General features: G+C 67.6%; 1 protein-coding gene across 3 annotated transcripts in view; it reads left to right on the top strand.

Moving 5' to 3' along the window:
* SORCS2 (sortilin related VPS10 domain containing receptor 2) overlaps nt 1-27085 on the top strand; it is a 212613-nt gene that overhangs the window by 69791 nt on the left and 115737 nt on the right. For all 3 annotated transcript variants that reach the window (XM_070069545.1, XM_070069546.1, XM_070069547.1), the window contains exon 2: nt 15229-15296. In XM_070069545.1, the coding sequence (XP_069925646.1) occupies nt 15229-15296 (68 nt within the window). The remainder of the gene's footprint in view (nt 1-15228; nt 15297-27085) is intronic.

The raw sequence follows: 27085 nt of genomic DNA, 5'->3' as shown, positions 1-27085 counted from the left end.
TGGTCCCGGTGAGGCAGGGCCTGGGCGCCTGCCCCTCATGGCTCTGCTGTCCCCTGGGCCTGTGCAGCCCCTTGCTGCCCCTGCGTGGTGGGGAAGAGAGTGGGAGGCTATGGAGGTGGGTGACTAGGCACTGGCAGCTGTGGAGCCGGGGGCGGGGCCCTGGGAGCCGGGAGGGAAGGGCCCGGCCTTGGCCTGGCAGGTGGGCTCCTCTGCTCCCCAGTCTGTCGCTCTCCGGCCATGGCAGGGGCTGCGGTCAGCTGGTGGAGGACAGCGGATCGCCCACGCCCCGCCCACCTCCGGCCCCGGGCTCTTGCCCTCCCTCCTTGTGCTGCCCACGCTCGTGGCTGCCTCGGGGCCTTTGCACCGTCTGACTCCTCGCCTGCTCACACACCCGCCCCTCCCTGCAGTCTTGGTGGCCGCCTTCCCCGGGGTCCCCTCTGGCCAGTGGTACGGCTGACCTGCCCCCGCCCTGTGGCCGCTCAGCTCCAACAGATTATCGTCCACCGCCCGGGTCCGTTTGGCGGCTGTAGCTGATTTTCTGCGTGGCCTGGGTCCATCTGTTTTGGCTTCTATGACCAAACCCCTGGCCCAGGCCCCGGATGCCGGGCGTGTCCGTCTCACGCCGGAAGCCGGGGCTGAGGGTGAGGCCCTGGCTGCGTGTCTGGTTCTTGGCAAGTGCCGTGTCCCGGCTGGCAGGTGCTGCCTGCTCGCCTGTCCCGTGGTGTTCCTCAGTGAGTGTATGTGCACACACACGTGTGTGCATGTGTGTGAGACATGCATGCACACATGTGTGAGAGAGCTCCGATCTCTCCCTGTGACAGCACCAACTCTCTGTGGCCCCTCACACCTCCCCAGGCTCCCCCCACCGCCCAGCTGTGTGAGCGGTGCTGTCGGCGCCCGGGGCAGGCGGCCATCTCTGTGTCCGGGGCTCGGTCCTGGGAGCTAACAGGGCTCTGGTACACAGTGCGGAATGAATGACTGTGCTGAGGAATGAGTGATGCTGGACTTCTGAAGAGGTGTCTGTGCCGGACCTGCTATGGACCCCCAGCCGCCCGCTGTGCCCCCACCCGTGTCCAACACCTCACCCGATGTTTCCAGTCCACGGCTCGTCCACTCCTCCCAAGGAATGGAGAGGACGCTGCGACCCAGCCCATGGTGCACCTGCAGAGCGTGGGCCGGAGGAGGGCTGTGGGCTGGGGGAGGGCAGCAGGCCGGGGGAGGGCTGCGGGGGAGCAGCTGTGCCTGTCCTGTGACCCCTGACCTGGGCACACTGTGCGCACCTGCTCCCCCGCTGCCCCCAGCTCTTGGGAAGCGGCCAGGCCGTGCTGCGTGCCTGACTCGGCCGTTGCCCTTTGATTTGGAAATCAGGAGAAGATGGACGCGCTGGTGGGGCGGGAGCCTGGGGTGCTCACCCGTGGGAGAGCGTGGGTTTCCCCACGGAGCGGCAGGGGGCCCAGCCCTTGAGGTTTCCTTCTGGGACAGCGGCCTGCAGGGCGCGCTGTGGGGTGGCAGGGCTGCTGCGGGAGGCGGGGACCCGCGCCCCGGGGGTGCGGCCGCAGTGCACCTGCCAGGACCGGCCGCTCCTCGGCCCCGGTCACCCACTGGTCCCTCTCGGAGGCCCCGGGGCTCGGCAGGGGATGTGGGGAACAGAGAGGTGGGGTCTGGTCTTGGTTTGAAACCAGAGGTTGCCTCCAGGTGTGCTTCCTGGCACACTCACACTCACGTACAAGTGCACACAGTCACGTACACATGCACACACTCCCCCACTCGCACTGACACACACATGAACTCATGCACGCATGCATACACACACAAGCACACGCATGCACATAAACTCATCACACACTTATGCACACGCACGTACACTCCCCCACTCACATGCACGCACGCACACACGTTAACTCACATGCACACACACTCCTCCCACAAGTGTGCGCATCTTCACGTGCACTGAGGCACATGCCCTCACACACACACACACACACACTCGTACAAGCACAGGCATTCATGTACACACGCACAAACTCACGCACACACGTGCACAGTCCTCCACGCACATGTACATGGCCTCACACATGTGTGCACACTGATGTGCACACATGCACACATGTACTCCCCACACTCACACACACATGTACTGACACACACATGTACTTGCACACACTTGCTCTCTCACACACACACAAGCACTCGGCCTGGCTGGGCAAATCTCTCGTATGAAATTCCCAGGGGCCTGGGGCCTCCTGCCCCTCCAGCTCTGCCTACGGGGGTGAGCGAGGCGGGGGCCTGGGCACGCCTGGTGGGAGGGGCTCTGCCTGGCAGCTGGCAGGGGACGGGGCTGCTCTGGCGTGGCCGTGTGCACCCTGCTCCCGGGAACGGAGCGAGCGGCTCGGGTTTCCAGGGGCAGGCAGGCGGCAGACAGTGGCCCGGCCGCCCTGAGCTGGACCCCAGGAAGGGCCGCCCAGGACGCACGCCTGTCAATGCCTCTGCATCGTGCATCCTGTGAGACCCTGGGAGGCGGTGGCCCATTACACCTGCCTGAGGACAGAGGCCACCGGTTGTATTTATGGAGCGCCTGCTGTGTACCGGGCACTCAGGAGCCTGCTGGGCGCTCAGATCCGCATTGCCATCGGCTGTGCCTTACAGAGGAGGCTCAGAGAGGCTGACACCGTGTGTCCTTGTCACAGCTCTGAGGCCGCCATTCTTGTGAGGAAGAACGGGGGGCCGGGCCCCTGTGCCGGCCAGCCCCAGGCTGGGCTCCTACCCCTCCAGGGTCCACTCGCGATTCAGCTTCCAGCTGTTTACCCAGAGCCCTCTGTGGCAGCTCCTGTCCCCTGGGTGAGTCGGACAGGTGGGGACTCCCAGCCTGGCTGTCCTGCGGCCTGCAGGGCCGCCTCCAGCAGCTCCCAGAGGCTCCGTCGCGTCCACGGGAGCTGACGGTGCACTCAGCAGGCTGTTATTAATAACATGTCCAGCCCTGGGCAGGGGCACGGGAAGCCAGGGCTCAAGCCCAGCCTCCGCCCCCTTCTGCAGGTGCGCACCTGCCGGCTTCTCCACCCCGGCCTTTGAAGCGGCGTCCGCAGCGCCAGGCTCTGTACGCCGGGCTGGTTGCTCCAGGACGTGCTGGCAGGCGGTGCCCTCGGGGGAGCCGCTGCTGCTTCCCTGGCTTTGTGGAAGCAGCCCCCCCACCCCGCCGCGCTCTAAAAATACCCCGTGTGAGGCCGCCCCCCACCCCCGCCCGCCCCTCGCCGGCTGCCGTCAGAGCACCGTCCAGAGTGAGTTCAGTCTCCCGCTGAGTGGATTTCTTTCTTGGCTGTCGGCGTTAATGTGTCCGGGATTAAAACCGGGTCAGCAGGATTGGAAACACACGGCTCCTTTACCCGGCACGGGCAGCCGGGGCCACCGCAGCACGGCCTATCCCCCTGGGCTGTCCTTCTCATGTCAGGGGTCCTGGGCACGGGCGCGGAGGCCGGCCCGGGTGATGCCGGTGGTGACAGAGGCCGTGACCGTGGCGCCGCCGTGACGCCTCCTCTTGTGGCTTCTGAGTTTAACTGGCGTCCTGTGAGCTGGGTGATCATCTCCCTGATGATCCTAGCACGGGCAGAGTGTTGCAAACCATCGCTCTTCCTGCCGTGCGCCGGGCGGGCGGGGGAGGCGGCGCAATCCCGGTGTCGCCCCTGGCAGAGAGGGGCGCCTGGAAAGTCATTGCGGTCTGGGCAGGACTTGGCGGCGGGCAGCCCTGGGCTGCTCCCCTGCTGAGCTGCTGCTGGGGCTTTGTCATGCCCGGGCCCCCCTCTCTTGCACTGGCCGACTTCCAGCTTCCTGCCTAACGCCCCCTGCGTGTGTGCGGTGCGCCCGTCCCGGGGGTGTGCGGCTGTTGGCTGCACGCGGCCCTGTGGTTCATTTTTCCTCTCTGCCCTGAGACCCTGTCCGTCATGGCCACAGCGGGGCAGGTGCACCCGCGCCTTCCCTGGTCGAGGAAATGCGGCTCAGGGCTCTGAGGAGTGAGGAGGGGGCGTGCTGGAGCCCGCCAGGGCCTGGCCCGTCTCGGGGAAGGACCTGCAGCCCCAGAAGCGGCATTACAGGGGCAGGTGGGGGGTTCGATGCCCTGGGCCCAGGTGCTGTGCAGGAGATGTGACCGAGCGTTTGCCTAGGGGCCCGGGTGCCTCAGGGTGTCCTGGGAGAACGAGCCCCGCAGGGGAGGTGCTGGAGCGACGTCACCCCAGACTGCGTGAGCAGAAGTCCGGGGGAGACTTCTCAGTGACCTCCCCACACTGGGAGCCGTTAGGGGAAGTCGCATGGGAAGAGCGGGGGCTGGGAGGTGGGCGTTAGTGGCCAGGGCACTGTTTGGGACGCCTGCGGCCCCACGCCGGAGTGCCAGCTGCACTTGGGACGCCAGCTTCCTGCCTAGGAGGGCAGGCCAGTATCTGCGTCCCCGCCATCCACGTGGGAAAGCCAGATGGAGCCCCGGCTCTGCAGGCGTCCGGGGAGTGGCACAGCGGGCAGGAGGCAGCTGTGTGTGTCTCTGCCTCCCTGCTTTTCAAACAAATGGGATTTTAAAAAGCGAGGCAGTAACAGTCGGGCGTGTGTCCAGGGGACAGCAGCTCGCAGGGGAGTGCAGGGCGCTGTCCCTGCTGGCTGTGGGGCCCTGGGCAAGTTGCTGAACCTCTCTGAGCCCTAAGTCCCTCCTCTGCCCGGGGGGGGGGGACCCTTCTGGCCGGCTGCAGGGCCATGGGAGCAGGCAGTGCATGGCGTGGCTGAGTTCCAATGCTTCTCTGAGCGTGACGAAGGCTCTGGCAGGGGCCCGACCGGACCCTGTCCCAGCCCCAGCCCTGCCTTCCCACGGTGCCCGCCTGCTGTGCCGGCATTCCCAGCTCTGCCTCCCGTGGGCTGTGTCTGCCAGGGCCCTGGACCCTGGCCTGGGGACGGGTGATCGAGTTGCGCCAGGCAGATCTGGGGCAGTGGCCTGGCCCCGGTCCCAGCTTCCAGCCCCTTGCCCCCCCCATACACACATCGAATCCCATCAGCTCCCCCTCAGCCCCTCACCCGCCGCTCACACACTTGGCACTCTTGAAAGTCCAGTGCCAAGGGCCCCAGCCCCGCCCCTTGCGGGGGGGGTGCTGAGGGGGGAGGCCTGCAAAGCCGTGTGCGGCACCCTCTGGGCCCCATCTCTGGCACCCTGCACCCTGCCCTCCAGCTGGGGTGCCTGCACGGCTGCGACAGGGCTGGGCTCTGCGGTGTTCGGGTGTGTGAGCCCTGAGCGGGAGGGGAGGCCGGCAGGGGACGGCCGCGTCTGCCCTGGGCCGTCACTGTAGGACGCGGAGAGTGGAATTGGGCACTGGCAGGAGGGTCCTCTGCAGTGGGGCCCACGGACTCTCCACAGGGGAACTCCGTGTCCAGGCTTTTCCAGAGAGAAGCAAGGGTGCGTGTCACTGCCACGCGGGACACATGGCCACTTCTGTGCATGTGCGGTGGCAGCCCTGTGGTCAGGATGCCTGCGCCGCCTCTTGGGACCCCCAGGCTGCTGGAGAGCCCAGTGCCATCCCCCTGTGTAATCTCCCCGGCTGGGTCAGCAGGTCCCCCCCACCCTGTGGGCCCTCTGGCTGGACACCGCCGTCCCCCCCCCCGTGGGCCCTCTGGCTGGACACCACCGCCCCCCTCCATGGGCCCTCTGGCTGGACATCACCATCCCTCCCCGTTCTTGGCACATGCCAGCTTCTCACTCCCAGGCGGCGTCTTCTGCAATGTCCACTCCTCCCGGCCCCGCCGTCCTCCTCTGCTCCGGGGGTGGCAGGTGAAGATTTCCCCACGAATGTGGGTGCCACGTGGGTCTGCGTGTGGCCCCCGTGGCCCGGGGAGGCGGGTGGGGCCCAAGTGCATGCCTGCTGCGAGCCTGGGGGCACTGGGGGCGTACCCCTCGCGCTCACCCACCTAGACTGCGTCTGAAGGGCGCCCCACCCCGTGCCCCCGGCTCCCGGGTTTCCATGGCGACGTGAGTTTCCCTTCCGACAGCTCCCGGGAGGGATTATAAATTCTTATTTCCCACTCGGGTCTGTGCCTGCCTCATTCTGCTTCCGGATTCCGTTGTCTCGGGGAGACGCTGTTGGTTACTGGATGGGGAGAAAAATGATTGAGTCAGAGCCCGGTTCCTTCTGCCTCCCTGGGGCCCGAGGGTGGCCCTGTCCATGGGGAGCCAGGACCCAGTGACGTTCCTGTGCCCATGCTGTGAGCCTGGAGCCCGAGGTGGAGCCCGCACCTGGCACTCAGCTCTGGCGTTGGCTGCCTGCAGGTCCCCGTCACAGCCGTGTGCTGTGGCCTCCAGCAGAGTCTCCCACCCGTGGGCCGGCCCCGGTGACAGCTCCTTGATTGGCGCTGTGACGTCCACACAGCGAGGCGGACACGGGGCGCGTGCACGCCGGTGGCCTGGAGAAGCTCCCAGCAGACGTGTGGGCCTGGCGGGGCTGGGAGGGGAGGCGCCGGGTCTGGCAGTGGGCACACTGGCAAAGACAGGGTGGGGGCCGGGGCTGAGGGTGCACACGGGGAGACGGGCGGGGGCGTGGGCTCGGGGTCTGTGGCCTGAGCGGGCTGGTGCGTGCCTCTCACTGAAGGCTTCGCTAGTGAGGGCCGGTTTGCTCAGGATGGACAGACGTGTGCTGGTGTACCCCGCGATGCCTAGCAGCTGGGGGCGCAGTCCTGGCTCCCCGCACAAGTTGGGGGACCCACGTCTGCCTTGGAGGGTGAGCGTTGGCAGGAAGCTGGAGCCGGGACTTCTGTGCAGGCCGTATGATATGGGATGCCGATGTCCCAAGTGGCTTCTCCGCCGCCTTGCGAACACCCAGCGCTCACGGGCAGATTTGTAAACGTCGCCTCAAGGGCCGCGTGGAGGGCACAGGGGCGAAGCCACCACTCGGGACGCCACATCCAGAGCCAGTGCACCCTGGGAGGGCGCAGACGATGGTGCCACCCGGACAGGAGAGGGGGAGGGGTGTGGGCGTGCCCCCCCATCGATGTGGTCTGATTCCTCTGCCAGGTTCGCTCCTCATTAATGCCCAATCACTGTTAACTCAGACAGGGCTCCTAACCCGGGCTTCCTGTCCGTGGGTGGCTCTGCTCCGAGCGCGCTCTGCGTGGCGTGGGCTCCGGTGCCGGCCTTGGCAGACAGAGGGCTCTCCACCGCGGCTGCCGGGGAGACGGCGAGCGCGTGACTCAGCCCCGTCAGCTCCCCGGGAGCGTCTGACAGCTCTGCCGCCCGCGGGGTGCGACTGGGCCCCACGTCAGCCCTCAGTGCCGCACCAGCCCCCACCCCGGCCTGGAGGAGCCACGCCAGGGCGCCCGCCCGGGGAGACGCGACCGTGACCATCTGGGTTCTGTGACCGGAGGCTGCCGTCCTCAGCGCGCCCCCGCCCTCCCCACCGACGCGGTTTCCTCTGCGTTCAGCTGGAGGCGGACGAACCTGAGTGTCGCAGGCTGTTTATGGCAGGTGCCGATGGCTTCTGGCCGTGGAGGTGAAGCCGATTTGGTGGCTGAACGTGACCTTGAATGAGACCCCCGCCCTCCCTCCCTCGGAATCCACTCCTCTGTGGTGCTCCCCTCCCCCGCTGAGCCGACACCTGCGCCCAGCCTACACTGGGAACCCCTCCCCCTTCCGTCACCAGCTACGCCCCCCCCCCCCCCAGCTCAGGGCACACTCGGGTCTGTCCCCAGGCTCGGGCCCGTTCTGAGACTCCGCTGGGGGAACGGCCATGTCTCATCTTCCTGCCTAGTCGTCTACCACGGACAGGAAGCCCTTCCTGGGGTTTTTGACTGACAGGCGGAGGACAGGCGGAGGGACAGCCTCTCCTGGGGCCCCCGGGTGCTCCAACCCCTCCCGCGCCCAGCCCCTCCCACGCCCAGCCCTTGCTCCATCCGTGCCCTTTCTACGTCAGTCCCACACGACTCACACTCAAGTAGGTGGCTACTGGGAAATCCCGGGGCCTCCTGGACCGGGTGCCAGGTGAGGGACTGACAGTGCCGGCCGGGGGAGGCAGATCGGCCCCAGGCTGGCTCTGTGGGCTGGCTTTGACCTCGGGGTTCTTTGGCCCAAGTGCTGCGGCTTCTCCCCTGCTGGGTGGCTTGCAGCAGGTGCAGCTTGAGCACTGGGTGGGAGGTCAGGGGTGCTATGGGGTGTGTGGAGGGCCATCAGGTGTGTGTAGGGTCCGGGGAGGGGGAGCAGACAGAGCTGGGGCCCAGAGGGGCAGTGCAGGGAGACATGCAGCTGCACCAGCAGGGGGTGTCGGGGAGGCAGGGGCTCCCCATCCTGTAAGTATGCAAAGCAGGAGGCTGCCACAGTTGGTGGCGCCTGGGTCAGGCCTGGGGGACAGCAGGTGTGCCTGCAGGGGGTGTGGAGCCCACAGGGTGGGTGCCGCGGCTCAGAGCCGGGCACTTGCGGGAGTGAGGCAGTGCCTCGCGGGCCCCGAGGCTCGGGGCAGACGCAGGAGCCTGGCCGGAAGGGAGCTGCCTGCCATCGCGTGTGTGTGCGAGGCGCTGCAGGCCGGCGCTCGGCAAACCTCCTGCGGGCAGCTGCAGAGGCCGGCCTTTGGCATTCGCCGACGCCGTCTTCTTAAAACGCTCTTCTGAGCAAGCTCGACCTCAGCTGTTGGGAGCACGCCTGCGCAGTTTCTCTTCCTGGACCTGGCCCCGCCTCCCCGGCCTGCCTTGGACCTGGCCCCGCCTCCCCAGCCTTTCCTGGGCTGGCCCCGCCTCTCTGGCCTTAGTTGGGCCTGGCCCCGCCTCCCCAGCCTTCCCTGAGCCTGGCCCCTCCTCCCCGCCTGCTTGGACCTGGCCCTGCCTCCCTGGCCTTAGTTGGGCCTGGCCCCGCCTCCCCAGCCTTCCCTGAGCCTGGCCCCTCCTCCCCGCCTGCTTGGACCTGGCCCTGCCTCCCGGGCCTGCACTGGGCCTGGCTCCACCTCCCCGGCCTTTGCTAGGCCTGGCCCCGCTTCTCCTGCCTTCCCTGGGTCTGGCCCCGCCTCCTCAGCCTGCAGCTCTGGGCCTGGCCCCGCCTCACCAGCATACAGTGTACCTGGCCCCGCCTCCCCAGCCTGCAGCTCTGGGCCTGGCCCCGCCTCCCCAGCCTTAGTTGGGCCTGGCCCCACCTCCCTGGCCTGCAGCCCTTGGCCTGGCCCTGCCTCCCTGCCTGCCCTGGGCCTGGCCCCGCCTCCCCGGGCTGCACTGGGCCTGGCCCCACCTCCCTGGCCTGCAGCCCTTGGCCTGGCCCCGCCTCCCCGGGCTGTGCTGGGCCTGGCCCCGCCTCCCCGCCTGCCCTGGGCCTGGCTCCGCCTCCCCGGCCCGCAGCTCTGGTCCCTGTCAACACAGTTGCTGTGCAGAGGTGGGAGATGCTGAGCTGCCCACAGTGTAGCTCTGCCGCGTGGGAGCAGCTGGCAGGGAGCGAGCCCCCCCCCAACCTCCCCCTCCACCCCCCCCTCCCGTCACTGGACCACTCCCAGGCTGCGGGGGGAGGGGGGAGGGGGAGCTGGAGTCGGGGATTCTGAATTCCGGGGAGCTGTGTGTTTTCCAGAGAGCAGAGCTCGGCCGCCGGGCAGGCCGCAGGTCGCGGCACCTGTGACCCTGCATTGCAGGCCGTCTGCCGGGCCCACGGCTTGTTAGCGGGGCGAGCAGGGGCCTGGAGCTCGTCTCGGCCACCTGTGCCACGGGCCCTCCCGGAGTGGAGAGGTGACCACGTGCGTCGTCTGGCCGGGGAGTGGTACGTCTCCCCGAACCTGCTGAGTGCCCTCTGTGTCGGGGCCGCACCCTGGTTGCAGTCAGTGAGCTCCGGCCGGCCCGGAGAGCAGACCCTCCACAGAGGTCGAGACGGGGCAGGGTGGCCCAGGCTTGGACCCGCCGGCCCCACAGACGGACAGGGCCCCCGGCCAGCTGGGAGAGCCCGCGTTGGCCCGCAAGCAGATTCGCCATGAAGCCCGCGTTTCCCAGGTCGGTGGCGCCCACGCATGGGTCTCCGCTGACAGACTTTGATTTACGGGTCCTTTCCCAGCTAACCTCTGGTCTCTCATGTTAAATGCCGGGTTTCCCGCCTGTGACAGGTGCCCGGCGGATGGGGGGGTGGGCTCGCCCCGTTCTCTGTCCTGCATGGCCCGAAGGGGACCCCAGCCTTGAGGAGGGAGTGAGAAGGGGGTGTGGACACTGGACTGTGCCTGGGCCCCCCTCCTGGGTGAATGGGGTCCATCTATGGAGTCAGGCAGCCCCCTAGTGGGGACCCCAGCCAGTTCCCAGCTGTGTCTGACAAGCCGAGCCTCAATGTTCCCATCTGAGAAATGGGAGTGCCTGCCTCCATTTGCTGGGCCCACCATAATGAGGTGTGCTACAAGGCGAGGGGCTCCTGGGATGGAATTGGCCGTCTCACGGTTCTGGCAGTGTCTGGCACTGTGTGGCGTTCCTGGCTTCTGCCTGCAGGTGTGTTTCTCGGAAGGACACATGCTGGGGCGTCCAGGGCCTGCGCGGGGATGAGTGCCACTCAAGTCCCCAGTGTGATCCCATCAAGGCCTCTTAGGCACAGGTGGCTCTGGGTGGGTGCAGCGGTGGGAGCTGCAGCTCAGAGCGTGGGGGTCCCAGGGCAGGTGCAGGCTTGGCTGGCACGAGGTTCTGGTGTCCAGCCTGGAGCTGGGGGGTGGGGGTGGGGGGTGGGCAGAGCCCGGAGCCTGGCGGGAAGGGCAGAGTGGTGCTGAGACCCTTGTGGGCGGGGCAGGTGTGCCGGGCGCCCAGCTCGCTGGCCGGGGGCCTGGGGTCCTGGGATTCCATGCGCCTGCTGGCCTCCTCCCTCCCACAAACTCTAGCTGCGTGCCCAGCCCAAGGCGAGGACGGTGCCGTCCAGTGAGCGGGAGCAGGCTGCGTGCCCCTGCTCGGGCAGCTCCTCCCGCCCAGGTTGGTACCGTGCCGTCGCAGCCTCAGCATGCACTGTGCTCCGTGGCCGGCCGGGGGCTCTGGGGCAGCCGTGAGCCTCAGCCACAGCGTTCTGGAACGGGGTCTGTAAAACGTGCTGTGCGCGGGGTAGAAGGGGCCAGGCTGGGGCAGGCGTGGGCGCCGTTTGCTGATTGTTGCTGACATGAATCTCACCTGTCCTGTGTTGCCCTAAGCAAGCAGTGGGCTCTGTGCGCACGGCACTGTGGTGCCAGCACAGCCTGGGTGTGCCCGCCCTACCCCGGTAGGACCAGGTTTCTCCCATAGCTTACGCTGGGACTCAGGAACACGCATGTACGCTCACAGGGACACACGTGTGTGCTCACAGGAACACACATGCGTGCTCACAGGAACACGGGTGTGCTCACAGGAACACACATGTGCGCTTCAGGAATACGTGTGTGCGTTCACAGGAACATGTTTGTGCTCACAGGAACATGAGTGTGCACTCACAGGAACACATGCATGCTCACGGGTGTGCACTCACAGGGACACACGTGTGCTCACGGAACACACACGCGCACACACAGGGACACACATGTGTGCTCACAGGAACACGGGTGTGCATCACAGGGACACACATGTGTGCTCACAGGAACACGGGTGTGCATCACAGGAACACACATGTGCGCTCGCAGGAACACGCACATGCACACACCCTCCTGCGAGCCCAGGGCAGGAAGGGGAGGCGCCTGCGCCCACAGAGCCCATGCTGGGTTCTTCCCTGGCCCGGGCTCCTGCCCTGCGCGGCTCAGCCCGAGGCCGCCTCAGCCTGGGCTCCCGGCAGTGGAGGGGCCATCCCGGGAAGTGTTGGTCAGGCCGGGAGGGCCAGCTGCCGCGCAGGCTCTGGGAACAGGCGCCCCCGTCATGGGGTGGGTGACATGGCTGCTGGAGGGTGGCCCCGCCCCTCCCCCAGCCCTCCCTCCTCTGATATCCCTGGCCTCCCCACCCCCTCTCCCCCCTCACCACCCCTTTACCCCCCCACCCCTCTCTCCCTCCACCCTGTTCCCCCACTCCTCTCTCTCCCCCCACCATGTCCCCCACTCCTCTCTCCCTCCACCCTCTCTCTCCCCCCACCCCTCCCCGCAGGAAGGAGGCCCCACCCTTCCCGCCGTCCCGCACCTGCCTGGGACCTCACCCTGTCCAATGGGGGTGAAATCCGCGTGGCTTACGTCAAATCTACCGTTTTGTCTGTTTTAAACGGTTTTCACTCTGCTGATTTTCACACAAAAGCGGCATGGCCAGGCGGGCCCTCAGCCCTCTGTGGGGGACCGTGGGGGTGGGGTGGGGACGAGGGTGGCCCTGCAGGGAGTCAGAGCCGGGGCACCAAGTGGGGCAGCCGGGCCTGGGGTCTCACAGCCCAGAGCGCAAGGGGAGGCGTCGGGAGAGGCCGGCTGTGGTGGGCTCCGGGAGGAGGGCGGGGCAACATGGCGGGGCCGGCTGCCCAGGGAGGAGCTGGTGTGGGACAGGGACGGGTGGACACGCCCTCCTGTGGCCCAGCGTGGCCTTGGTGGACGCAGCTGCCTTTCACAGGGGAGGGTGCCGCGGCTCCGGGGGTCCCGTTGGGTGGCCCGGGCTATCCACCGTGCTCGCCTGAGGTGCGGCCTGGGCCAGGGCGGCCTCGTGACCCCGCAGCCCCCGTCCCGTGCTGTGTGTGTGTGCAGCTGGTCACCGCTTGGGAGCCGAGGCCCCCTCGGCGTCCCCTCCCCGAGAGCCGGAGATTCACCGATGCAGCCAGGCGCCCCCTCGCTGGCCGTTCCCGGGAGCGCCTGGGAGATTGACAGCCCTGGTGCAGCTTGGAACTGCCCTGGGGGCGGGCGCTGGTGGTGAGGGAGGCGGGGCTCTGTCTGAGCCTGGGCGGAGGTGACCATTGGCAGGGGTCCTTAGGCTGCGGGCACCTCGGCCTTGGGCGGGAGGAGCCCCTGGGCACCCTGACTCCATTCTTGGATTCCTCCTGCCCTGGCCAAAGCCCCCAGAGCTGGGGCCACAGCAGTGCGGGGACAGAGACCGGGGGGGCTTCGTCTCCAAAGCTGTTAGCCGAGGACCCCCGTGAGGTTCAGTTCTGGGAAACCACTTCTGTTTGATTTGTACTTTGGGAGGCTGAGAGAGTGAGCGAGAGCAACCCCTCTGCTGGGTCACTCCCCGGACGGCTGCGGTGGGGTGGGGGGGCCCGGCACTCCACCCAGGTCTCCCGCGGGGGTCCAGGAATCCAGTGGCGCTGCCCCCCGGGGTCTGCAGTTGAACCCAGGCACCCACGTGGGACACGGGCGCTGGAGCTGCCAGCTCCGAGGCTCTCGGAGACGGACCTCCGCTCCTCCGCTCACTGAACGCGTGGCTTTTAGCAAAGCATTGGCGCTGCCTCCCGTTCCTCCAGAGTGAAGAGGCAGTGGCTGTGGGGAGCTCCCGGGGTGCGGAGGAGTGGAGCGGGGGCTGGGCGGTGCCTGCCATTCTCCACCCCCCCCCCAGTGGTCACCCTCAGGGTCAGGAGGCGGAGGAGCCGCGGGGGCCCGGCCGACTGCAAATCAGCGTCTTGCAGAGAGGGGGGACACGGCTGGGCAGCCCTGTGGCCTGGGGGGGGGGGCAGCGCCGGCCAAGGCAGAGCAGCCCCTGGTGTCAGGCTGTGGAGCCCACAGTCCCGTTCGGCCTACTGGGCCCAGGCGGAGCCAGTGGAGCAGTTCTGTGCCCAGCAGCAGGAGCGATGCCGAGCCCCCTTGGTGAAGGGGGCGGGCAGGGGCCACCTGCCAGGCGCTTGTCTCCATCTGGCTCCGTGTGTTAATTTTTGCCACCTGCGCAGAGCACTGTTTCGCTGAAGGGGTGGTTTGAGCGCTCGTTCAGGGCAGGGGCTGGGCCAGCAATGGGCATGCAAAACAAGACGAGGTCCCCACCCTCGGACGGAGGCCTGGGCAGCCGCTGAGGGCACAGACCCCGGGAGCCAGGCTCGGCTGGGGAAAGCCTCGGGGGCTCTGGGAGGCTTCCTGGAGGTGGCACCGGTTAGACTGGGATCTGAAGGTTGACGAGAGACCCAGTGAGCTGGCACAGTGGGGGCAGGGCGGAAGGCGGGGGGCAGTTTGTGCAGAGGCCCGGGATGGCTGGGTTCACAGTGCAGGGGCGCAGGTAGGGGGAGGAGGGGTGGCCCTGCTCAGACGGGGCCCGCAGTGGCTGGCCCACGGGCAGCACTTCCTGTGACACGAGGGCCAGCCTCCATGTGCAGGGGGAGCCCCCTGTCCCTGGGGGAGTGGGAGTGGAGCCTGGGTCCCCGCCGCCTGGTCGGCATCAGTCTGGGAGCAGATAGAGCGGGCGTGGGGGTGCCCTCCGGCCATTGTGCTCTGGCCGCGTGGGGTGCCCAGAGCCCCAGGCTCTGAAACGCACGTGCACAGGTACGGGGGGCGGCGCGTGTCCCCCCTGCCTGGCCCCACCCACCAGTCCACCTGCCTTCACCACCTTCAGAGGGCCTGAGAAAACAGCTTTGTTCCCGGGCGAGACAGAGCTGACCCAGGCGCAGCGGACGCCTTGAAGGGCTCCCAGGGGTCCCTGCCTCCTGCCTTCTCGCTCCAGCCACCAGGGGAGGGGGAGGGCGGAGCAGCTCCAAGTCCGTGGGCGGAGTTCTGCTCTTGTGGACGGAGTGGACCCTGGGACGTGGCCGGCTTGGTGGCCCCGGGGTAGCTGGGCCATCGGCTAGCCCGCGGGGGACCTGAGGGTGTTCCCGCGGTTCTGCTGGGGTTCCCGTGGCAACAGGAGAGTTGGGACAGGTAACAGGTCCCTGCAGCTTGGGAAATGTGATTTGGTGAGCGTGACGTGGCGGTGGCCAGGGCGGGGCTTTCCGTGCGGTGGTTCCCGGCTGTCTCACAGGAGCTCTGGCTGTCCTCAACAGTCGCAGGCTGGAGGCGACCATGGCGGCAGGAGGAAGGTGCCAGGGCTCCTCGCCGCCTTCCCGCCTGCTGCTGGCCGGCTCTGGGGTCTGGGTGGCGGCTGTGGCCCTGCTCACACAGGCGGCCCCACCCTCAGAGGCATGGCCAAGTGTGCTGGGCACGCGCTGGGGGGCTACTGCCTTGGCTGTCCCCTTGGCCGCCTTCACCGGCTGTCCAGGGCGGCGTTTGGGTGGTGCCAGCAGATGGCAGCCCCTAGGGGGCCCTTGCCGCACTGGGGTGTCCCCAGACCCCCGAGAACCCCCAGCCCCGCCCCGGGCAGCTGACCCTGGGGCACTCCAGCGTGGGGGCGGTATCCCCACATCCCTCCCTGAGAGCTGACCTCTGCCTTTTCCTTTCCGCTGCCCCACAGGTGATCCTGATCCTGACCAAGTACTACCACGCCGACATGGGCAAGGTTCTGGAAAGTTCTCTGTGGCGGTGAGTCATTGCCGTGGGCCTTCTCCTCCCCCACCCAGGCGTCGTCCCCGAGGCTCTCGGCTGAGCTCCGTGGGCAGCAGGACGGACGGCTGGGAGGACAGATGGCCCCCAGGAAGCTGCTGGGTGGAGAGAGGGAGGCGTGCGTGGAGGACCGGGCCAGCGTGTCCTCTCCCGTGGGCACCGGCGCCTGGGGCCGGGGAGAGCTGTCTGGGAGGGGAACCACGCAGCTGGGGACCCGCCCGCCCTCTGGGTGCTGTCTGTGGGGTGGGGGAGGGTGGTGGTTGCTGGCCAGCTGGGGGGCTTTGTCTCCTGCCCAGCCTGTGCGTGGGGGAGGGGCTGCTGCCATCCTGGCGGTTCCCTTGATGCTTTGTGCCTGGAGTCGGGTCCTTTGTTTGCTGCTGAAGGAGCACGTGTGGCCTCAGCTGGTGGCTCGGCGGTGCTCAGTGGCCCTCGGTACTGACGAGGCCAGGGTGGGGGGATGCAGGGGGATGTGGGTCGCCCCTGGGCCAGCGCCTCTGGCTTCCCCGGCCCCACGGGCCTGTGCCCCAGTTGGGTGGGCTCTGCGACCAGCGGGGGCCGCTCTGTGTCCAGGTGAGAGCAGACCTCGGGGCGAGGGGTGGTTCCGGGGGCTCACGGGCTCCTGTCTGGGGCCAGGCTGGCGCACCGGCCTCAGGGCCAGGGCCGCTGGGGCGGGCAGGCTGGGGGCTCCCTCGCCACCAGGGACCGTCCTGACGGGCGCCCTGGGCCACGGAGTAGCTGGCGGGAGTCTCCTCTCCTCTCCCAGCGAACGCAACTCCTCGGCTACCGCACCCGCCGGGGCTGTGCCTGCCAGGCGTCCAGGCCCGATCTCAGCCATGCAGGGTGCTTGGTGGCCCCGTGGTCACTTCTCTGGACACTTCTAGAACGCCCGTGTCCTCCCTCATCTCAAGTGTCATGTGCAGGGGCATGGCGGGGGTCCTTGCTGGCATGACCTGGACGTTCACCGCGGGGCTGCTGGGAGCAGTTCAAGGTCACAGGGGAGGGGGCGGGGTGGGGCAGGACCCAGACTCCAGGTTTCAGGAGCAGGCAGGGGGCCTGAGAGCTGCCCTGGGGGTGCTGCTGAGCGCCTCGGTCTCCTTATCTGTGAAATGGGCTGGAATGCTCTTGGTGGAGCGTGTCGGATGTGCGTGGACGAAATGCAGTTTTCTTTCTTCCGAATTGTCAGGTTGCTGTTCTCGGCGCTCCCTTCCCGCCCCCCCCCCCAACTCCCTCCGCCTCTCACCAGCTTCTCCCCCCGCCCTACCCTGCCCCCACACAATCCCCGCTCTCCCACGTCCCCGCCGCTGGCTCCTTCCCTCGCCGGGTTTGCAACACTGCTGGAGACCTCTCTCTGTCTCTCCTCCTCCTCTCTCTGATGCTGCCTTTCAAATAAATAAATACATGTTTAATGAAAGTAATAACATCAGAATAGGTTAAAAAAAAAAAAAGGCTGGGCCCACCTGTGGGGTGCAGTGGAGCAGAGACGAGCCCCGCCCTGCCCGAGTCGCTGTCCCCCACTGTGTCCACTCCCTGCTCTGTGTACCTGCTGTGTGCCACGTTTCACCTCCTGGGGGCGCTGTTGTCCCCGGCTGAAAGCACCTGGCCCAGGGCTGAGCTCTGCTCCCCCGGCCTGGTGGAAAGGCGGGCTCTGACCCTCAGATCCGGGGCACGGTCCGAGACTGCGCTCCGACCAGCTCCAGAGGGGACCGCGGGTGGCCGGTCTCAGGCCCTGCTGGTTCTGGGGTAGCCCCCGCACCCTCACGTCTCCTGTGTCAGTGTGGGGCCATCGTGAGCCGCCCCCGTGGTTCAGCTGCCCAGCCAGGCAGGGTCCACTGGGCAGCCCGCCTGACGTCTCACGGTGGGTCCCAGGTGGCCAGTGAGGCTCGGCTGCCCCGGAAGTGCCCGTGGAGGGGCCAGGTGAGCCTGGCGGCAGTGGTGGGTCCTCAGCAGAGGCCCTGCGGCTGCCTTGGAAACGCCCACCTCGGGGCTGGCGTCGGGCGCGGCAGGCTAGGCTGCCACCTGCGATGCCGGCATCCCTATCGGGCACAGGTTCGAGTCCCGGCTGCTCTGCTTCTGCTCCAGCCCCTTGCTGATGTGCCTGGGGAGCGGGTGATGGCTGCCCGCGGAGCTGACCTGCCAGGGGTTCCCGTCTCCTGCCTTCAGCCATTGCAGTCATCTGGGGAGTGAACCAGTGGGAGGTGCACGGTCCCTCTCTGTCTCAATGCCTTTCAAAGAAGTAAATCTTCAACAAACAAACAAACAAACAGGAAAGCAAGCCAAGCCCCCCGGGGGCTCCGGGGGAACTGTCGAGGGCCAGCTGCTGGCCGCTGCTCAGCCACGCCCGCCTCCTGGGGCTGCACGGAAGGCAGAGCCGGTCTGGGGAGGCCCGGGACTCTGCATTTCTGACAGGGGCCGGGCGCTGGGCAGGTTGCTGGCCCGGGCGCTGTACTTTGAGTGCCCAAGGTTGGTTAGGAGTGAGTTCACGGTCCGCCAGGGCACTTGCACACTCGCCCTATCCTCCCTGCAAAGACCTCGCGCCCCCTGGTGCCAACCCCACCTCCTGCCTCGGCTCCTCTCATCCTCCCCCGTCCTGCCCACGCCCAGCCCGGCCCCTGTGAGGGTCTGTGCGTGCTGCAGCCGCCCGCCGGGCGCACACGGGGCACCGGCCTCCACCCTTGGTGCGAGGCAGCCCCGGGCGCCTGCATCTCTGTCCCTGAGTGTCGGGCGGCTCCCTCACCACGGGAACACGCTCTGGCCGAGGACAGACACCTGCCAGGTCCACCGCGTTGCTCACTGGATGCCCGGAACCGAGCACAGATCTGGAGTAGGAGCTGCGTGTTGGGCCTCGGGTGGGTGGGTAGGTGGATGGGCAGACGGATAGATGATTGGGCGCATGGAGGGACGGATGGGTGGACGGGGGCGTGGACAGACAGATGCGTGGCTGGGAGGGGTATGGGCGTTTGCATGGATGGATGGATGATGGAGGGTGAACAGACTGGCAGCTGGAAGTGTGGAAGGAAGGACAGACAGGGAACGTGGTGTGCTTGGGGGGCCGTCCTAGGAGATGCTGCACAAGCCGGAGGCTCCGAGTTGGCCCGGGTGTGGGAGGCAGAGCATGAGGGCCTGGGAGCCGAGAGGAGGCTGGCCCTGCCCACCTCCCGTGCCCTGCCCACCTACCCACGCCCTGCCCACCTGCCTACCTGCCCACCTGCCCACCTGCCCAGGCCCTGCCCACCTGCCTACCTGCCTGTGCCCTGCCCACCTGCCACCTGCCTGTGCCCTGCCCACCTGCCCGCCTACCCGTGCCCTGCCCACCTGCCCGTGCCCTGCCCACCTGCCCGTGCCCTGCCCACGTGCCCACCTGCCCACCTGCCCAGGCCCTGCACACCTGCCTACCTGCCTGTGCCCTGCCCACCTGCCCAGGCCCTGCCCACCTGCCCGTGCCCTGCCCACCTGCCCACCTGCCCACCTGCCTACCTGCCCGTGCCCTGCCCACCTGCCCACCTACCCACGCCCTGCCCACCTGCCTGTGCCCTGCCCACCTGCCCACCTGCCCACCTGCCCGGGCCCTGCCCACCTGCCCACCTGCCCACGCCCTGCCCACCTGCCCACCTGCCCATGCCCTGCCCACCTGCCCACCTGCCCACCTGCCCAGGCCCTGCCCACCTGCCCACCTGCCTACCTGCCTGTGCCCTGCCCACCTGCCTACCTGCCTGGGCCCTGCCCACCTGCCCGCCTGCCCGGGCCCTGCCCACCTGCCTACCTGCCTGTGCCCTGCCGACCTGCCCGTGCCCTACCCACCTGCCCACCTACCCACCTGCCCAGGCCCTGCCCACTTGTCCGTACCCTGCCCACCTGCCCGGGCCCTGCCCACCTGCCCACCTGCCCAGGCCCTGCCCACTTGTCCGTACCCTGCCCACCTGCCTGTGCCCTGCCCACCTGCCCGGGCCCTGCCCACCTGCCCACCTGCCCAGGCCCTGCCCACTTGTCCGTACCCTGCCCACCTGCCTGTGCCCTGCCCACCTGCCCACCTGCCCGGGCCCTGCCTCTCTGCAGTGGAGACACGTGATCAGTGTGGACTGTGGCTGGTGAGCAGGGTGGGGTGAGCCAGTGGCGTATAGGGCGCCAGGTGTCACAGAGCCTCGTCCCCTGAGGGTCCCTTGGAGAAGCCTGCCGTGGGGCCGGCGGCGGGCATGGCGGGTTCGGCTGCCCCCTGCAATGCCGGCATCCCCCTGCGATGCCGGCATCCCCTGTGGGAGCACAGGGTCACCCTTGCCTGCTGTGTGGCCGTAAGCCAGGCTGGGATTCCCACCCCTCCTGTGCAAGTCCACCCTGTAAGGGTCCCACAGACCCAGCTCTCCCGTCTGCCACCCCCTCCCCACCGCCGGCTGGGTCTGTGGTTGGTGTGAGTCCCCCCTCCCCCTTTAAAGCACAATTTAAGAAATAGAACAACGTTGTTGATGGACGGCTGTCTCTGTGGCGGGGCTGGCCTCGGGGTGCCGGGGAGGTGCCTCGTGGCCTCTGCAGGCTGCGTCGGGGCCTGGTGCGGTGCCGGCGGCTTCCCTGGGCAGCGCGGCCCCGGCTGAGCCCCACGTTCCCCGCCGTGGGGTTTGCGCTGCCCCCTCCGCTGGGTACAGCGTGAGCCGGGTCGGGGAGCCGCTCAGCTCCGCCTCCTCTGAGATGCTGTGGGAAACGGGGCGCCCTGGAGGCGGCCGGTCCCACGTCCTGTCCACGGGCGTCTACAGCCCCGGTCCTGCCTGAGACTCCCCGCGGTTGCTGCGCTGAAGCGGGTGTGAGCGAGACGGGCGTGCGGAGGTTTTGTCTCGCGCCTCCTGACTCCTGGTGAGTGGGACCGTGTTCTGTACTCGCCGGCCGCGCGGGCTCCTCCGGTGATGCCCGGTGCCATTGCTTTCTGTCATCTGTGTGACTATTTCTTGATCCCCGCCGCTTCGTGGTGACCAGCCCACGTCCGCCCCGGGGCCCGGTGTTAAGTGTCCTCCTGCCGTGTGCCTGCGGCGTCCTCGGTGGCTCTGGTCCCTGCCTGGCCGATGTCTCGCAGTGCGGTGGTTATGGCACAGAGCTGGATTCCGTGTGCTTGGTGGCACACCCTGCCAGGGAGGGCCTCCCATGGGAGTGGTGGCGTCGGCCCCTGCAGGTGCAGGCTGTGGGCGTGGCTCTGGCCTTGGGTGTCTCCCCTGAGCCCTGGCTGACAGGCGCAGGATGGAGACCAAGGACATGCCCCCCTTGTGTGTTACACATGCTCAGGTACCACGCTGGCCACGCGAGCGTGGACGACAGCTGCTGCCCGTGTGGCCTTTGCCACATTTGCGTTCCTGAGTGTGGTTTGATTTTGTGTTCGGCTGAGCGGCTCCTGGGCCTGGCGCTCCTGGAGCCCACCCGGGGGTGCTGGTGGAGGGATCTGAGACGCGTCAGAGCTCCCGTTCTCCGGGACACCAGACCCACTCGGTGTTCCCGTGGCACCTGTCACCGCCTGTCTGTCGGCATGGGGGGATGGGCACCACGGGGAGGAGTGCAAGTCAAGGACCTGCCTCTGCACTGGGGCCCCGGGTGCTCACTGGTGCAAGGGAGGCCCGGGTGACGTCCGAGCCGCTGGACTGTCCTAGGTGAGGGGGCGGAGCCATGGCAGAGGCCTCGCCAGCCCGCGGGCAGCCCTCGGGGCTCCGGCAGATCTCTCTGTGGCCCCGGATGTCAGGACCCATGAAGAGCTGTTGTGTAGTGGACTCCGGTCAGTGGGCGGAGCTGGAGTCCGTGGCCACGGATGTCCCACAGGGAACTGAAGGAGGTGACACGCTTTGCCTTTCGGCCCCCAGGAAAGGGGGGGACCTCAGAGGCCACGGCCAGGGCTCCCCCACTCATCCTCGTGTCCAGGCTGCCGTGGCGCCCGCACGCTACTCCCCTTGCTGGCCACTGCCCCGGGGCTCCTCTGTAATGAGCTGGGGACGTGGGGGCCGACTGCAGGCACAGATCCCAAGGGCGCAGCCCTCGTGGCTTTGGGTCACCGCGGCCGGCGCCGGGGCCCCAGCTCACGGGCAGCTGCGGTCTCTCCCCGCGTCTGCTGTGGCGTCACCATGGAGATCGGGTTTGGTTTAAGGAAGACGTGGGGGAGGGCTTTTGGGGTTCGCATCCGTTCGATCCGTGATTCACGGTGGATCTGCAGTGTGAGGGGGTCGGCCTCTGGGAGCAGAGTCGGGGGGCTGGGAGCTGAGGGTCTGATGAGGCCCCCCGCCCCCCGCCCAGGCTCTGGTTTCATCTGGACTTCAGTGCACCCACTCAGGGACCCCTTCACCCGCAGCTCCCCGCTGTCTGCCAGCGACCCTCCCCCCGCCTGGATGCCCTCCCTAACTCCCCCCCGCCTGTCTCTGTCTCCCATCTGCCCACCCGACAGCCACCCCCGTCCAGCCTTAGTTCTCCCTCCCTTCCCACTTTTGCTCCTCTCTCCCATCTGCCTATTGGCCACTCACCCGCCCATCATCCTTCTACCCGCCCATCCGCCATCTTCAGACCAGCTCCGGGCTGGAGTAGCTACAGTAATTGATGCCTGGGACTCCGAGTCTTATCAGGGACACAGATGAGGAAGCAGCCGTGACCACGGCATGGAGTCCATGTGGGATGAGGCTGGGAGGCACAGGGAAGCACTACATGGGGTGGGGTAGTCCGGGCAGCCTGCCTGGAGGAAGTTGGGCCCGCGCCCATGCTGCGCCTTCCCTGCTGTTCCCGCCGCAGCCCAGCCCGCCGTCCCTGCCGGGCTCCGTCAGATCTGTGTGGCAGGTGCCCTGTGTGTTCCTGGGCTGCTGAACGGAAGTGCTGCCACCTCGGGAGGCGCCGGCTGGGCTGGACACCTGCCCTGGGTCCCCGCGGTGTCCCGTGGCGCTGCCCTGTTGTCCGCACTCCCTCACCTGCGCCCGCCCCTTCCTGCGGCCAGCGTGGCTGTGCTCTGGGCCGGGACAGCACGTGCAGGAGCAGAAGTGAGAGGCCCTCATTCCTCCAGGGCCCGGCGGCCTCTGGCCCGGGCGGGGTCTCCCGGCTGCGATGATGACTGTGTCCATGCTGGGTTTCCCAGGCCCTGTGATGCTTTGCTGAGACCAGGAGACAGATACCTGTGTGTGTGTGTGGGGGGGGGGGGTGCTGTGGATGCCGGGCCGAGGCCCCATGTGAACCCCTTCCTGCCGGGACCCCGTGCCCACCTCTGCTCAGGGGGCCTCCCAGGTCCCCCACAGCCTGCGCTGCCCAACGGCAGGCGGCGCCCCTGCTTCCCTGGAACCGGCATCTCCTCCTGCACCTGCTGGAAGCTCTGGGTCCCCGTGTCCCTGGGGCCTGGCGCTGAATCAGAATCCAGGAGTCTCCGTGGTCTCGGCACTGCGTGAGCCATGGCCCCCGTCCACCGAGGGCCTGGACGTAGGGGTGCAGGTTCCTCCCCGGAAACCCCACCCTCGGAGGACGCCTTGTCCGAGAGATGACGGAGTTCACGGCCGTCATAGGGGTTTTGGGAACCGCGAGACAAATGAGGCATGGAAACAGCGCCCTGTGCTCGCGACCCCTGAGTTCAAGGCTGCAGATGGCTGGGACGAATGTGCCTCTCGGTCTTGTTCAGACACAAATGCAGACACGTTCTGTACGCGCTGATCCTGGCGGAATGAAGCAGTAAACGTCTCGAGGCTTCTCTCTCTTTCACAAGCACGACTTCTTTATATTTCTTTAAAGATGTATTTGATGGAGTTATAGAGAGAGACGGGGAGAGAGAGAGGTCGTCCATCTGCTGGGTCACTCCCCAGATGGCCACAATGGCCAGGGCTGGGTCAGGCCGAAGCCAGGAGCTTCATCAGGTCTCCCACGTGGGTGCAGGGGCCCAAGCACTTGGGCCGTCTTCCGCTGTGCATCAGTAGGGAACCAGATCGGAAGTGGAGCAGCCAGGACACGAACTGGCACCGGTGTGGGAGGCCGGCCCTGCAGGCGGCGGCTTTACCCACCACGTAGGGTGCAGTGCTGGCCCCGGGCACTCGTTTTTAACGATGTTATTTTTATTTCTTTGAAAGGCAGAGTCCCTGTCGCTGGTCCACCCCCAGTGGCCGGGCCAGCCGGGCTCCCCTGCTGTGGGAAGGAGGGCAGAGAGCCGAGGTCCTGGGAGCTCAGACAATGCCTGAGCGAGGCGCAGGCTCGTTATGGGAAAGCGCACTTCTCACGGAGGATCAGAGCGCGCGGCAGGGGGCGAGGGGCACAGGCTCATTACAGGAGCAGCGGGGCCCAGGATCAGAGCGCGGCGGGGGGCGCAGGCTCCAAGGCCCGGAGCCCTGGGTTTTCAGGAGCTGGTCTGGGTGAGGGGCTCGTGGCGTGGTCCTGACGTCGCCTGGTGTGCAGGCCGTCTGGCTGCCGGCAGATCTATCAGTGGCATCTAAGGGAGAGGGTTCTAAGGTCGCGGTCTCCTTCCAGCTGCCCCAATTAGCCCCTCCCTGCCTCCTGCCTCAAGGTGGCGGATAACGGAGGCCAGGAACAGAGGAGCAGGAGGGAGTTTCAGGTCGCTTTTCTGGGCTTCCCCAGTTAACCCTTAGCTGTCTCCTGCCGCACTCCCACGGGGTGCAGGGGCCCTCACTCGGGCCGTCCTCACCGCCTTCCCGGTGCATCAGCGGGGACTCCGGCCGGCACTCGGCCTTGCAGGCGGCTGAGTGGCTGCACCACACCACCAGCCCGACAGGCACTGGTGGTGTTTTGTTTGTTTTCTAAGACTTTATTTATTTGAGAGGCAGGGTTATAGACAGAGAGGTCTTCCATCGCCGGTTCACTCCCCAGATGGCCGCGGTGGCTGGAGCTGAGCCGATTCAGAGCCATAGGAGCTTCCTCCGGGTCTCCCGCGCAGGTGCAGGGGCCCGGGCACTTGGGCGGTCCTCCCCTGCTTTCCCCACAGCGCTATTTCAGCAGTCGTGCCGTACTTAACCCGAAGCCGGTGTGGGTGCCTAACCAAGTCCTCGCTTTCAGACATCAGCCCGCTGTTTGCAGCGACAGAGACCTGCCACTGTGTGGGGGTGCGAGAGCCCGCGCCTCTGGCCGGTTCTCAGGAGACTGGGCGTGGCTCTCCCGCATGTCTGATGACGGGCAGGGGTGGGGGCGGTGTCTCCAGGCCCTGGGTGACGCTGGCCAGGGGAGGGTTGAAGCCCCGCAGGCAGCAAGGTGGGCTCAGACCCCGCCTCCTTCCCCTGCGGCTGCGTTTCTGTCTGTCCGGCTTGGCGGAGGCTGCAGGAGGCCAGGCAGGGTGTGCTCGCTTCTCCGTCCGTGTACAGCGGCTGCAGGGAGGGCCCTGGTCAGGCCGGGCCAGTTCCAGGTGTTTGCCAGGGTGCAGGGGGTGTGCTCCGTGTGTGCAGTGAGGCCCGGGCCTCACAGGAGGGGCTCTGAGGCACGAGCAGGAGCTCACTGGGCAGACGGGCAGACGGGCAGACGGGCAGACGGGCAGTGGTGCCGGGGCTGGACGCCGCCCAGGTTCGGGGACTCCGTGGGACACAGCCAGGCTGGCGCACGGGGCCCGGCAGAGTTCCGGTGCTGCCGTGCACAGCTTGGCAGGGGTGAGGTGGGAATCGCAGCGGGCCTCGCTGGGCTGGCATCAAGGTGTCGCTGCCCGGGCTGTGCTCTCTCTGGGGGGTGGGGGGCAGGGGGCAGGGGGTGTGTGTGGTGCTGTCTCTGCAGCTGCCGGGGTGGAGCGTAGCCAGCCTCCTGCTCTCCCCCTCCCCCAACTTCCACGCAGCGGCGACCCCTCCCTGACCCTGCTCTGACCTCCGTCCCCTCCCTGACCCCGCTCTGACCTCCGTCCCCTCCCTGACCCCGCTCTGACCTCCGTCCCCTCCCTGACCCTGCTCTGACCTCCGTCCCCTCCCTGACCCCGCTCTGACCTCCGTCCCCTCCCTGACCCTGCTCTGACCTCCCTGACCTCTGTCCCCTCCCTGACCCCGCTCTTCTGCACCTCTGTCTCTGGCCGCAGCCGGGGCCGCTCCTGCTGTCCAGGAGTGATGTCCTGGCCCCGGGCTGCCTCCCATCTCCTCGCCCGTCCATCTCACCTGCGAAGTGTCAGGTGGACGAACTCTGGGCCCCGCACGTGCACCTGTGCTGCTGGGCACGCCGGGCTGTGGCGGCCAAGGATGACGGCCAGCAGCGGCCGCCTGGCTGCACACGGAGCTCTGAGACAGGTTCACGGGCAACCGTGTTCCGTAGGCGTTCCCTGGGCGTCCCCTCTGTGCCAGGCGGCTTTTCATGTTTTCAGAGTAGCTGGGAAGGAGATACCGACCCTGGCGAGGAGGAGGGGGCTGCTGGGACCCCCATCTGTGGGGAGGGTCTTGCTGAAGAGGGCGTCTGGGCCCTGCAAAGGAGGGGCTGTCTGAATGGGGCATCGAAGGTCGGATAGGAGTTTGCTAGGCAGGTGAGCCCAGCTCAGGGCATTCCAGACTCGGTGCAAACACAGGCCTGGGCAGCCTTGCATGGGAGGGGCCCTGAGACCCCTGGAGCCCCAGGCAGGACGAGGATGGCAGGGGATGTGTGATTCCTAGGGGCTGGGGCCCTCACGAAGCAGGAGAGAGGCCTGGACTGTCTCCCCGGGCTCACGGGGAGTTGGGTGCAGGTGTTAAGTCAGCTGCTCCTGGGTTCAAGCAGGCGCTGGGCTCAGCATTTGGGGGAGGGGGTGGCGGGGAGGAAGGCGCAGGGCTTCGGGGGGCGGTGTTGAGGCTGACTGGAGGCCGGAGGCCGCATCTGGGAGGACCCTTCCCCCTGCTCGCCCTCTGGGACGCGTTGAGTGGGAAGTCCTGTCCCTGGGAGGGGCTGGGGCGGGACCCAGTGTTGTGTGCCTTCTCCCCATGCGTATCCTACACACACACACACACACACACTCACAGATGTCCAGGGATGGACACAGAGACAGAGACACACAGATGTCCAGGGATGGACACAGAGACAGAGACACAGGAGCAGACACACACACAGAGACGCACGGGGCAGACACACAGACAGATACACAGAGACACACAGACACACAGGAGCAGACATGCAGGGACACACAGAGACACGGGGCAGGCACACAGAGGCACAGACACACAGAGGCACAGCCCTCCCAGCCCCCACCCCGCCCTGCCTGCAGCCCGGCCTCCTGCGCTCAGCTTGGCAGTTGCCCGGCCCCGAGATGGACTGCGTTTTGCTAGAACTCCGGTGGGCGGCCTCTGAGAGGGTCTTTGTCCTCTGCTGTGTGAGTCCCGCCCGAGGTGCTCTGAAGGGCGGAGCCTCACAGCTGTGCGCAGGCGAGGGACCCCGCCCGGGCCTGGGTCCTGGCTGGCTGCTGGCCGCCCGTGCTGTGAACCCCCCCGCCCCGTCCCATCTGCCCTCCATGCTGGGGCCCCAGAGAGCAGGACAGCGCGCCGGGGGTGTTCCTGGGCCCCTCCAGGCAGCAAGGTCTGGGGCGCGGGCGGAGGTGGCGGTTGAGCACTCGCGGGTGCCCAGCGTGGCCGCTCCGGCTGCACCTGGGTCTGGAATGTTCTAGGACTACAGGGAGGGTAGCGGGAAGGACAAGCCTCAGTGTGGTGTCCGTGGCGCGCTCCCTCAGGGCCTTGGGGGAGGGAAGAGCGAGTCCTGGCGTGGCTGGGCTTGGGGCCCTGGGGTCGATGCCGGCCGCACCAGCCCGTGCCCTGGGTGGCCCCTGAAACGTGCTCAAGCCCGGGTCTGGCCTCGGCCGCATGGCGGGGCCCCAGGAAGACGGCCGCGCCTCTCTGGGCCACAGAGATTTG

The sequence above is a fragment of the Oryctolagus cuniculus genome, chromosome 2 (genome assembly GCF_964237555.1).
Source record: "Oryctolagus cuniculus chromosome 2, mOryCun1.1, whole genome shotgun sequence".
NCBI classification, from domain to species: domain Eukaryota; kingdom Metazoa; phylum Chordata; class Mammalia; order Lagomorpha; family Leporidae; genus Oryctolagus; species Oryctolagus cuniculus.
The sequence above is the reverse complement of the archived record's forward strand: the minus strand, read 5'-3'. Positions and strand labels throughout refer to the sequence as shown.